Genomic DNA, 12,463 nt, shown 5'->3' with positions numbered 1-12,463 from the left:
TGTGGTGCTGGGGGATTGAACCGCGGTCCACTGTGCTTTGCTAAGCTTGTTCTAAGTAGGTGCTTTAGACCACTGAGCCATCTCTCCAGCCCCAAGGTCATCATAGTTTAACCTGGCCAGAAATATATTTGAGTGCACTCTCATTTTATAAAGATGTGCGTGTGCCCTTTATATACTTGTTTGTTTTTATGTCATTCTGTAAACAGCTGTTCCTTTTTGAGCTCTAAAATACAGACTTAAAAGCATGCTTTCTCTTCTGTTACCAGCTGGTCTAGTGATACAGGGACGTGAAATTCCCAACCTGGCCTGAATGAGTTCATGTTCTCTAAAACCGAAGAATGAATTTTAGGAACAAAAGGAGGTTGAGGGTAAAACTTTATTGGAAAGGAAAGCTTCTGTCAGAGACGGACAGAAGGGGGGCCCAAGCGGGTTCCCCAGGAAGCTGTCTCTTTCAGGCTATTTTTATAGGTCAAAACCATGTGGGGCTAAGGTAGTAGAGACAAAGAGGTCTCGCTTAGGCGGATACAGGGTGGGACAAAACTATGGTCAACCAATGGGATTACAAGCACCATTGCTCAGGTAAAATTTATTAATTAGGCCTAGGACCAAATGGGGTAGTGAGTCACGTAGCAAGCAGGCATGAATGTAAATCGGGACCTTATCTGGTGGACTTCAGTCGATGATTCTTCCCGACTAATGAGCAATCCTGGATGCCAACTTTAGGGAGGTCAGCATTTGTTTGATCTTTAGGTCTGGCTCACACCAGGAGCATCTCCCCAGTAAGGTGTCTGGTCTTTGTCATTTCCTTCGAGGGCCTGTCCCTGTCTAACTACCTACAATATTTCTATCTAACTCAGGCTGCCTGCAACATAGGTAATATCAAAATTAATTTATAATTAAATAAAATCATTAAAATGGGGAAGATTGTTGGACAAGACTCTTGATTGATGAATAGGTGGCCAACCTTTTCATCAATAGAGAGCCCCCAAGAATTTGGTCACTGGTTAAAAGACAAAGTTTTTTCAGTAATTAAAATAAGGTTTTCTCATAAAAGATGCTTAATATATTAAGTATATTCATGCCTTCTAAAAGACTGTATGCTACAATATAAATTTTCTTTCAGATGTAAGCATATGCCTTTCTCTTATGTTCCAGGTATTTATAAGAGGTTCCCGTCAAGCCAACATGAGGTCATTGGCCAAATGACAATTTTCTAACTAAAACTGATGTGATATATATCCTATGTATGTGCTCTTACATTTAGAGATGCACCTTCCTGTCAAGCCAACATGAGGTCATCAACCAAATAATAATTTTATAACTAAAACTTATGTAATATGTATCCAATGTACATTTAAAGATGCAAAAACAAAATGGGGATTTCGTATGACTGTTATGCTGCACTATTGACTATGACTATTGATGTCAAGTGGTCTCTACGAAATTATATAACTTGTCCATTAACATTCTACAAGGATTTAAGTGCTAAAACGTCCATGGTTGATAAGAAGTAATAGTTCTTTGGTTACACTTTATATTTCAAGGTACTTGATACTCAGACAAAATTCTAATAATCAAGAGTATTGCTCCAAACTTAAGTATACTAATGTAAATCGAGATTCTCCAAAAAACCACAATTATTATTAATTCCTATTTTACATCCCTATTTGTTCCTGACATTCATGCCAAGCTAAAAAGACAAATCTTGGCCCTCAAACTCCACAGGAAAACTTACTTAATCTAACTTCCCATGTCTTCAATAATAGAGACTAAAATTAACTATACACATTGCCAACTTTTTTTTTTTTTTTTTGTGGAACTGGGGATTGAACTCGGACCCTTGCTCTTGCCAGGGAAGCACTTATTCCACTGAGCCATCTCCCCAGCCCCCACACTGCCAACTTTTGGCTGTGAGACTTGGGACTCCCATCAAAGCACAACCTTGACAAGGTAATGCTGAGCCTAAACAATGCTGCCACCAGAGCCAAGTGCAGTGAAGAAGGGCACTGGGCATGAGCCTGCCCCAACTTGCAGCCATCACTAGGACATCCACAAGCCTGAGGGTCACTGGAAATGCGACTGCCCTGTCCACCAGAGAGCGGGTAAGTCATCCAATTCCCTGCCCTCACAGGAATCCTCGCTACAGCCAGATCCATATACTTGAGCTGCTTGGGTTCCATGGCCCACATCGAGGCACCTTTGTCAAGAGTCCTGAGTCTCCCTGGAAATCTCAGGTAAAAAAAACTGTTTTTGCTGACACGGAGACCACATATAGTGTTTTTCCTGAGTTCTAAAATCATTATATTAGCTCTTGGGGGCCTGCCCCTTAGCTCAGTTCTTTAAGTGGCTGCTTCAACAAAGCAGTCAGGCTCAGGTTGCTGTGGTTCAATCCCCACAACTCAAGCCAGCCAAACCCACTCTGAAGGCATTCGGAGAAAAAAAAAATCCTCTGCCATTTTGGGGCTGGGGAGATGGCTCAGTAAGCAAGTGCAAGGGTCTGAGTTCAATCCCTGGTTCTGAAAAAAAAAAAAAAAAAAGACAGGAAAAAAAAAACACCATTGAAAAAAAAAAAAAAAAAAAAGACAGGAAAAAAAAAACACCATTGAATCATAGTTCCATGGTTCTTTGTAAACTTTATTTTTCATTTTATTTTATTATTATTATTTTTTGTGTGTGTGGAACCGGGCATTGAACTCTGACCCTTGTGCTTGCCAGGGAAGTGCTTTTTCTACTGAGCCATCTCCCCGGCCCCTCTTTGTGAACTTTAAACTCTATCTCTAATCTTAGAATAAACACTGAATTGTGAAAAAAAAAATCATTATATTAGCTCTAGTCTCCATAGTGGGTGTTGATGGCCAGCTTACATTGGCCGACCTACATGACCCCTTCAGACAGGCCCATTCCATGCTAACTTCAGACCCTGTTCTTCACTCTTAATTTCCTTGTGATCCCAATATGTCCCACACCTCTCATGGGGAGAGACTTCCTCCAAAAACTCCACTTCTCTCTCTCACCTCTCTCTCCCCCCACAATGTACATTCTACAAACCCAACTTCAATGTACAGCTAGCTCCTCCCTCCCTCTTCCCTTGTTGACCACATACTCAGAGACACTTCTAGTCCCACTCATGCCACACATGCTGTCCCTAGACTAATGTGCCTTAGAGATCCCACAGCGTTTCCCTACATTCCCCAATACCCAATAGCCCTCAAACATAGACTCAAGTCCATCATTCTCTGACTCCTTACCAATAGTTTTCTTAGAACTGTCCACTCGCTATGTAGTGCCTTCATTCTTCCTATACTCAGACCCAATGGCTCCTATTGCTGAGTTCAAGATCTCAAAATTATTAATAATGTGGTTACTCCTTTTCACCCAGTGGTGCCAAACACCTATACTATGCTCTCTCGTACCCCACCTTCCACTACTGATTTTACTGTCCTAGACCTTAGGGATGCCTTCTTCACCATTCCCTTACACCCAGATGGTCAGGACCTCTTTGCCTTCTTATGGACTTATCCAGACACTCTCTGATCTCAACAGCTCACATGGACAGTCCTACCTCAAGTGTTCAGAGATAGTCCTCACTTCTTTAGCCAACCTCTTGCTGCTGATCTTGAGACCCTTGATCTCTAGCCCAGCCACTCCTTCAATATATCGATGACCTCTTCCTTTGCTCCCCCTCTCATGCCCTGACCCTGTGACAAACAGCTACTTTTCTCCATTTTCTGTCAGGAGCAGCTTATATAGTCTCTCCCTCCAAAGCTCAGATAGCTTCATCAAAAATCAAATATCTAGGGGCTGGGGAGATGGCTCAGTGGAATAAGTGCTTCCCTGGCAAGCGCAAGGGCCTGAGCTCGGTCCCTGGTTCCGGAAAAAGAAAAAAAAAAAAAAAAAGTCAAATATTTAAAACTCACCCTCACTCCCACTACTCATGCAATCACTGCTGATCACAAAGCCCTTCTTCATGACCTTCAGGTGCCCACCACAAAATAACAGGTTTTGTCCTTCCTTCGCCCGGCTAATTGCTTCTGCCTCTGGGTTCCCAACTTTGCTTCCTTAGCACAGCCTCTCTATAAAACATCAAAATGTTCCTAGTTAGAGCCCTTTGACCCTGCTGCTCCTAAACATTCGTCCTTTCATAGCTACAGCAGGCCCTCCTAAGGGCCCCAGCTCTCTCTTTACCCAACCCAACTCAGCCTTTTACCCTATGTACTTCTTTTCAGGGTCACAATACAGTGGGCATTTTACAACATAAAAAGAAACCATCTTTTCAGGCAGTAGCCTACCTTTCTAAACAACTATACACAACACAGTTGGTAGATAGACTCCATGTCTCCACACACTTAACACTAACACAAGAGATAAAAAGCTTACTTTAAAAAAATCTATACTGTTGTGTTGTGGTACTACAGATGACCCTGACTCCTTTCCCTCACACTAAAAAGCTAAAGATCGATACTCTTCTTCAACATGGTAATGGCAAAATGACAGTCAGATCATAGACCCTCCTCTTGCTTCCCCTCCTGTGTCCCTTAATCATGACATGTACTCATAACGTGCAGTATCCGATGTGAGCTATCATAAATGAAAAAGTTCTAGTCCTAGGTGAGACACCTGGCACTTTTACTTGGGCGTGAACTGTCATCCTGTCAACTCCCCTCACCCCGCAAGACGACACCCCAGTTCAACAGGAAGCAGTCTAAGAGACACATTGCCCCTTTCATAACAGCCAAAAGATGGGAATGATAGGTTACGGCCCTAGTATGAATTGCTGAATTATTATGGTGGTCATGTAATACGGCTGAAGTCCTTAAAACAACAGCTCATCTTCCCAGAGACGCGCCCCCCCCCCCTTCTTCTCCAACTCAGCCCAGGATGCAGTTTCCTTTCACCTTTCCCGCCACCTCAGGGAAGGCCCCAATCAGTTCCTTAGGTATATGGAAACATCCCCCTCAAACCCCACCCCTGGCAACAGGCCATAAAAGCCTCAGCCTCCCTTTGTTCCAATTCAGACAATTCCTTATCTTCCCAAATTCTCTGTGTCCTCTAAGATAATGAAGCCCCTTTCCCTTTATAATAAAGTCCCTTTCCCTTTTTCCTTCTGCCTGTTTCTCTGCTGTGACACAGTCAAAACCTACCAAACAACACCTGACTACAAGGGCCACTGGCAAATTTTCCTTGTAGGGCTGCGTTCTGAAAGCACAAAGTATCTCTGACTGCCTGCTCACACAATGGGGTAATTTTACAATAAGGTGTGGCTCACCCATTCACATACTAGGGCTTCTCAGGGGCCCCACACCCTTTCCGGGGAGCAGAGCACTCCCTGAAACTTGGGCCCTAGGCCCAAGGTCAGCGCCGTTCCCCATTGGGAGATTTCCCCAGTAGCCACGGGACACAAATGTCATTGTGTTAAGCCACAGCCCCCAAGGCAGAAGCTAGGGAAAGACACCAGGCATCCCAATCTTTCCCTTTCTTTTGGTGTGAAAATGCTCTGGTAGGGGCTGGAGGGAGATAGCTCAGTAGAGTAAGCACTTGCCTGGCAAGTACAAGGACCTGAGTTCAATCCCCAGTTCTTGGGGGGGGGGGAGCTCTGGTGGGGCTGGGGAGATAGCTCAGCAATATAAGTGCCTGCCTAGCAAGTGCAAGATTCTGAGTTCAATCCCCAGTACCACACACCAAAAAAAGCTCTGGTGGTCCACGGCAGAAGTGCTAATCTCGCTAAGCTCTTGTAGGGCTCTTGGCTTTTCAGGGATGCACAGGATTCTACCTCAAGAGACAGTGGTCTAGGCTCATGTCTTCACATTGTTCTGGCTTCCCCTGCTGTTCAGCAGACAGTCGGGGAGGCCCAATTGCACCCTCACAGCATAGCATCTGAGGTCATCACCTGAAGCTCAGAAGTTTGCTGAAGTGGAGGAAAAGGCAGAGGGGTCTGGGTGAAGGAAGGTGGTAGTGAGAACAGGCATGCACTTTAAGCCCCTGAGTGAAACACTTGCCAATCCAGATGGACTCTGGTATCTCCAGACAGCATGCACTCAGGACAATGATGAGAGCCACACAGGCAGGGCAGGCCTCTGTTTGAGTGACTACACAGGTCTGTGATTCTGGTGGTCCCCTTGCCCTGTCAGGCCTGGGTGCTGGTATTCCCCAAGGACTCTTGGAATTGCTGGGTACAGCTTGTCTTATAGGCTCAGAACATGAGCATTTATCTTTTCTTCAAGAACCTGGGGCTCAAGTGTCACTTGCCTTTCCTAGGAAATCTAGTTCTCTGGTCCCAGCCTTGGTCTCCATTAGGAGACACAGCTGCCACTGTCTGGGAGGCCACAGTCTGAGCACTGGGGAGCAGCCCCCTGAAAAGCTCCACTCTGCTGACTCCCTGCCACATTCTCACAGATGTGACCCCAGAGCAGGACAGAGCACACCTGTCCTAGTGCGGAGGCTGGCAGCTCTGCTTCAGTACATAGCTGCTGTGCTTCCCTTTCCGAAGCAATGGCCACAGATTGCCCGCTCTGGGCACACAGTACACATGCCTTCCTGCCATGCCCCCCAGCCCCACATGGCCTCATCGTGTCCCATTCCCAGGGAATTGCTCACCTTTGGGATGGCCCAGCTCAGCCCGCAGCCGGTTCCCCATCTCGATGAGCTGCTCCCTCTGCAGGTGGAGGTTGTGGATTTTCTTGGAGGCTTCCTTGAGTTTCCACTGCAGGTGGGGCACAGATGCAGCTTTTGGGGGTTGTGCTTTGCGCTGTGGGTGCCTGGAGAGTGACTCCTGGTATTCAGTCCCCACGTGCACCCCATCTTCAAGGCCCTGAATGGGAGACAGCCCTGTGAGACCCTACCAATGCACCATGTGGAAAATAGGGTATTCTCTCTGAGTTGCATGACCCTGGCAGGAACAGTGATGTCCTCCACAGGAAAGACACAATGGCGACTGTCCCTGTGCTCTGATGTCAGGGTGGGAGAGCACAGATGCTTGGGTGGGCCTCTCTTTTCTCATGATGTGCAGCAGGATATGCACTGGCTTCTGAGCTTTAGGGTCACAGTACAAACTGGTTCCTTAGTTCTCTCCCTCAGTTGTGGGCACTGGCAGCCTCCTTTGCAACATGGGGAGTCTGGGCCTTTGTGACTTCCCAGAGAACAAATTGAAACCCCCTTACAACCGCTGACCTACCTACTCCTGGGCCTGAGCTGGACCCTGTTCCCAGGAACAGAGGACCATACCTCCTGCCGCTGCACTGTGGTCCCCACAATACCCACCCTGGAGGCCAGCTGTCTCTCCCAGCCACCAGATGTCCCTCCCTGTCCAAGGTAGCTGTGGCTTCCTATAGCCTGCAGCCTTGAGAAACTGCAAGGGAGGGGGGCAAAGGCAGAAGATCCATATGTGGTCCTGGCTCAGCACTGTCTAGACTGGGTCCCCCACCACATGCAGCTATACAGACACACAATCGCATACAAGGAGATGCTTGGGACAGTAACAAGGGCTTGGAGGGATCAGTGATGTTCAGTCCCTGGCACCCGTGAGAAGCTAGGTTACTCCCACCTCAGCCTTGAGGGTGAGCGACTGGAACAGAACTGTACATACTGTCCTGGCCAGCTGCCTGGAATCCTCTCAGGCCTGGCAGGGGCCTGTGCCCCTGGCAGGGTTCTGCTCCCCAGGTGGCTTTGGAGCTGGGTGACTGTGTGCCAGCACCCCAGGCACTGTGCTATAGCTTTAGGGAATGGAGGAGGATGGGTGACACAGCAGAGATGGCCGCCTTCCACTTGCGCCACAGCAGGGACAGGCCAGGGCAGGTATAGCTGGCCCATGGAAGCCTCAGGCAGGCCTAGGTGCCCCAAACCTAATGCATTCCTAGTCTGTGTCCTCGGTGCCCAAAGGAATCAGAGTGAGGGTCTGAGGTGAGAAGGGGACACACCTGGAGGAGGGTGGCCTGAAGCTCCCCACCCCCCCACCCCCTGGGCCAACCAGAGACTGCAGGACTCAGGTGCTAGAGGTTAAGGCAGAACAGGCTTACAATATACTTGGCAATCTTCAGATACCTGGAGATTGTGTAGCGATGGTGAACCTTTTAGAGTCTGCCCCCAGCACACGTGCCATAGATTCCCACTTCTGTTCTACAGGAAACCTACCCTCCAAACAACCCTCACCACAGCAGTGGCCCTGGCAGGATCCTCAGCTTGGAGAAGACTGAGGCCTCGTGCACTTGGTTGAGAAGGCATAGGGGGAGGTGTGGCTGCAGCTGTGCCCACTTCTGACTGCACATACGCGCCGGGTCAGGGAGTGACCCTCTGAGGATGGGGTTCCTGGTACAATGCGACTTAAAAGTTAAAAGTTAAAAGGTTATTTTGATGTCTCAAGTCTTTCCCCCAAATAAAGAGGGCACAATGGAAGATATATTCAGAGACATCTGAAACACAGGCCCCCTGAGTAGACACAGCAGCCACCCATCCCCCTGCAGAGCCCAGGGCCTGGATGATGCCCCTCTGTTGCCAGCGTACACATGCCAGTGGCAGGGTGAGGGAAAGAACCTGGAGAGCAAGGAAATCAGGAATGCCATTGTGAGAGGCAGTGGTGAGAGCCAGTGGGCTCACGGGAGGCAGCTTCTGCTCCTGCAGCCGGACAGTACTGCCCCCTCATGCACAATGGACCCCTCCACCCCTAATGTTGGCGAGAGCAGGCAGCAGGCAGAAAGGCCTAAGGCCAGAAGCAAGGGGATGTTGATGATACAGCTAGGGGAGCAGGACACTTCATCTAGCCACCCTTCTCTTGCCCAGAGGCCTGCGGGGCTGCACAGAGAAGAGAGATTGGCTAGGCAGGGGGAGGGGCCAGCCTTTGGCAAGGAGCCTGCAAGGGTAGTAAGGGATTCCCTGGATTCCCAGCCTAAAGAGGTCCACCCCTCTCAGGACTGTCCCCCACTTTGTGTAAAATTTCTCTTCAAGTATCTAAGAGTAAACAGGCTTCTAAATGGAATGTGTGGACACAGCCTGGTCCCAGATCAGACTGAATTTAGCCATGGGTCCTGCCTATATCTGTCCCAGCCTGAGTGTCCTTCTGGGACACATGTTTATGTACTGCACTCTCCAGCTCCCCCATGTCTGTTTTCTGCCATTGATGCCCTGGAGTTCAGGTGTGTCATGTCTCTCCACTGGGCCTATTTGAGGCCACCTCATGCTCGGCCTCAGGTTTTGCATTTCTGGTCGGAGCCTAGGAATGAGTCTGGTGCTTTCTACCAGAGGGATGAGACAATGGTGTGTCCTGACACTGGGAAGCTTGGTCAAGCTCATGTCTCACTCTTCTCCTTGCGAACTGAGAGGTCTGCGGGGGACACTAACTGGAGACCAGGAACGCCCTCTGCCTCTAGTCTACACGCACTCCACTTGCCCAGCTGGTTGCATCATCCCTGAACACTGCTGGTTGATATTCTGATGTGTCTGCTTATCTGTTCCAACGTGACCTTGTAATTTCCTGTTTCCAGTGCATTTCAATCCTCCCCAGCAATACCCATTGGTCTGAATTTGGTCAGCAGAGTGTCTTCTGACTCCTCCTAGTGTGCCCTACACTGAATTGGCACTGTCCACGGAGCCCTGGTCCCTCAGGGGCAGAGCAGGAAATCCAGAACCAGCCTCAGGGCACAAGTGCTTGTGGCTGCCAGAGTCCGTTTCTGGACCGTCCAAGGACAGCACTGCAAACGTGAGCATACGTGTCTCCCTCCCCTTCCCCACATATCTGAAATGACAACTTTGGATATCACTAGCATGGATGACGCCAGCACCACCTGCAGCCCAGGAGCCCTGTCTTTTTGGTCTTCCTTCTCTCTTCTTTTGGTGGTGACAAGCCTGGGACCTAGTACTTGACCCAGGCAGGGTCTCCCTGAACCTCCCATCTTTCACCCCAAGAATGACCTCCTACCTTACCATGGTCAGGGATATTCAGATCCAAAAGAGCAGGAGAGACTTGGCACTGGACCTGACACTGCAGATGCTGAGGTCTAGCTGCCTGTCCACTTGCCTGTGCTGTGAAGGACCAGACAGAGCCTGATGCCACTTCAGATTCAGCAGCTCAGGGTTAGGTCCTGTTTATCTGCACGAGATCTGGCCCTTCTACTCTGCACACGTGGGAAGAAGAGTACTGATGGGGCTCTCTTGCCCTGTCTGTAAGAGCTGCATCTGGGTACGTAGGAAGCCAGACAGAGACAGCTGCCACCCGTGAGCTAGGTCTGCAGTCCAATACATTCCACAGGGTAGGAATGAACTGAAGTGGATGGATTATGGAGTCTAGAGAAATACGACACAGCTCAGTGCTATATTAGTAGCCAGCCTGGGCCCTTCTGGTGCCTGATGGTTGAGTATTAGCTGGACCTCAAGCCCCTCTGCCCCTCTACCATGCCTATTTCATCTGCACCTGTTCCTAGGCAGCTCCATCCCCCTGGTGTCCCTGGGTACCTGCTCCAGAAGCTGGGTGCCCTAGGGACATGAGCACTGTCTTCAGCCTCTGATGGCTCCTGCCAGACATTTCTGAGTGCTTATAGATATTGTTCCTTGTCCCTAAAACCATTGGCCACCACAGATCACTGTAGCTCATTACAGGTAACCAAAGGTCACTGAAAGTCACCATGGGTCACTACAGGTCAGTACCATAACCCCATGTTGGTTGGGTCACCACAGGTCAGCACTGCAGGTAGAGGGCAGGGCCTCTGGGCAGTAGCAGGCTTGGGTAGAGGGAAGGGCCTGTTGACAGTCCTGCTTAGATGTAGGCACAGGCTGGGTGGCATGCAGTGCTGAAGCTGCTAGACACCAGAATGGGAGCCCATGCTGGGCTCTGGAGTCTGCAATGGGTGCCCTCATCCCACAGGCAGGGCCCCTTGCAACAGCTCATAGCTGGATGGTGAGGGGCATGACAGACTGTGTGGTGGATGTGCCCTGGAAGGGGCTCTGCCTGAAGACAAGGTGGGGAGGACTCTTCAGGAAGGACTTGAAGCAAGAGATGCTCACAGAGGACAGAAGCAGGGGCTGACCTCTGGGGACAACCTTCTCTGCAGCCCACAAAGACCAGCAACTCAGCAGGGCTTCAGCAGTGCCAGCTAGCTGCAAGGGGAACTCACCTCTTTCCTGAGTGACTTCCTGTCTGAAGGCTCCCCTCCTTCTTGCCAGGCTGGACCAAGATGCTTCCCTAGCTCTGCCACTTGTTGCCGCAGCTCCAGGACCTCAAGGTGCACCTGGTGCACCTCCTGGGGAAGCTCCTGTTGCACAGTGACCAGCTCAAGGGGCTGCTGCTGTACCTGGAAGGCATTTCAGAAGGCAGTTAGGGGTAAGACAGAGGGCACCAGGGCCTGGAGCAGGGCAGGAAGCATGGTGTACAGCTGCGTCTGTGGCCAGTCTCCCCTCTCTGGCTGGATGCGATCTGCACACAAGCGCTGAGTACTCCAAGTGTGCACTGCCCATGCGCTGGGCCCCAAGGCTGGAAGGGGAAAGTGCATGCTCAGCAGCCCTTCTCACAGGTCCCAGTGCGGGGAGAAACAAAGATGCCAGGTGCAGGGGCATGCACCTATCAGACCAGCTACTCAGAGGCTGAAGCAGGAGGACTGCAAGTTTGAGCCTGGCCTGGGAACTTAGCAATTTAGTGAGACTGTCTTACTAGGTGTAGGGATGTAGCTCAGAGCAGAGGCCCTGGGTTCAATGCCTAGGACCAAACAAACAAACACAGGCCTGGAGATGCAATTCAGTGGTAGAGCACTTGCCCACCATTGAGGCCCTGGGTTCAATGGCCAGTATTACAAAAACAAAACACAATAAGCTCCTGAGACACTGGGGGTGGGGGTGGGGAGCGGGTCTTCCCTCTCCAGCAAGAAGCAGAGACTGGAGACCAGAGAGACCGGGAGGTGCTAAGAAGTAAGTGGGTCAAAGGCTGCGATGACCCAGAGTGCACAACAGGCAGAAAGGAGAGAAGCCCAACAAGAACCCTGTGCAGGGGGTGGCAGCACAATGGTGATCCCCCCCCTGGGGCCTGGCCTAGCCTTGTCAGCTACCCGGGATAACCTCTAGCTGGTCCAGGAAGGAAGGAAAGACACACACCTTTCTCCACACTTCAAGCTTCCGGGTCGTGTGCCTTGTACTCCAGGGAGGCCTACACCCTTTTTTTTTTTTTTTTTTTGCGGAACTGGGGATTGAACTCAGATCCTTGCGATTACCAGTCAAGCGCTTATTCTACTGAGCCATTTCCCCGGCCCTCACCCTTTTGTTTTGAGTTTGTCACAGATACCGAACAGAGCCAAACACTTGGTAAGCAGACACCATTAAGTAGAAAAGTAAATAAAAATACTTCAAGGTATATACAAAGTTGTTCTCTTGTTATGTCTTTTTAAATGTTTTGTAGAAAATTATATTAAGGAGCTATAGGAATAGCTGTAGAGGAACAAATGTGCTTTCTGTGAAAAGGCAGACAGGCATGTGATGTTTTTAATGTTTT

The 12,463-nt window shown here is 49.6% G+C and overlaps 1 protein-coding gene across 7 annotated transcripts in view; it reads right to left on the bottom strand.

Annotated features, from left to right (window-relative positions):
• Nucleotides 1-12,463, bottom strand: part of Ccdc57 (coiled-coil domain containing 57) — a 114,519-nt gene that overhangs the window by 43,523 nt on the left and 58,533 nt on the right. For all 7 annotated transcript variants that reach the window (XM_023699207.1, XM_023699211.1, XM_023699210.1 and 4 more), the window contains 2 exons: nucleotides 11,100-11,276; nucleotides 6,595-6,808 (listed from right to left, as the gene is read on the bottom strand). In XM_023699207.1, coding sequence (XP_023554975.1) covers nucleotides 6,595-6,808; nucleotides 11,100-11,276 — 391 coding nt within the window. The remainder of the gene's footprint in view (nucleotides 1-6,594; nucleotides 6,809-11,099; nucleotides 11,277-12,463) is intronic.

The sequence above is a fragment of the Octodon degus genome, unplaced genomic scaffold, assembly GCF_000260255.1.
Source record: "Octodon degus isolate 3935 unplaced genomic scaffold, OctDeg1.0 scaffold00112, whole genome shotgun sequence".
In the NCBI taxonomy this organism is placed as follows: Eukaryota; Metazoa; Chordata; class Mammalia; order Rodentia; family Octodontidae; genus Octodon; species Octodon degus.
Note: the sequence above shows the minus strand (reverse complement) of the source record. Positions and strands in the feature narration are given on the sequence as shown.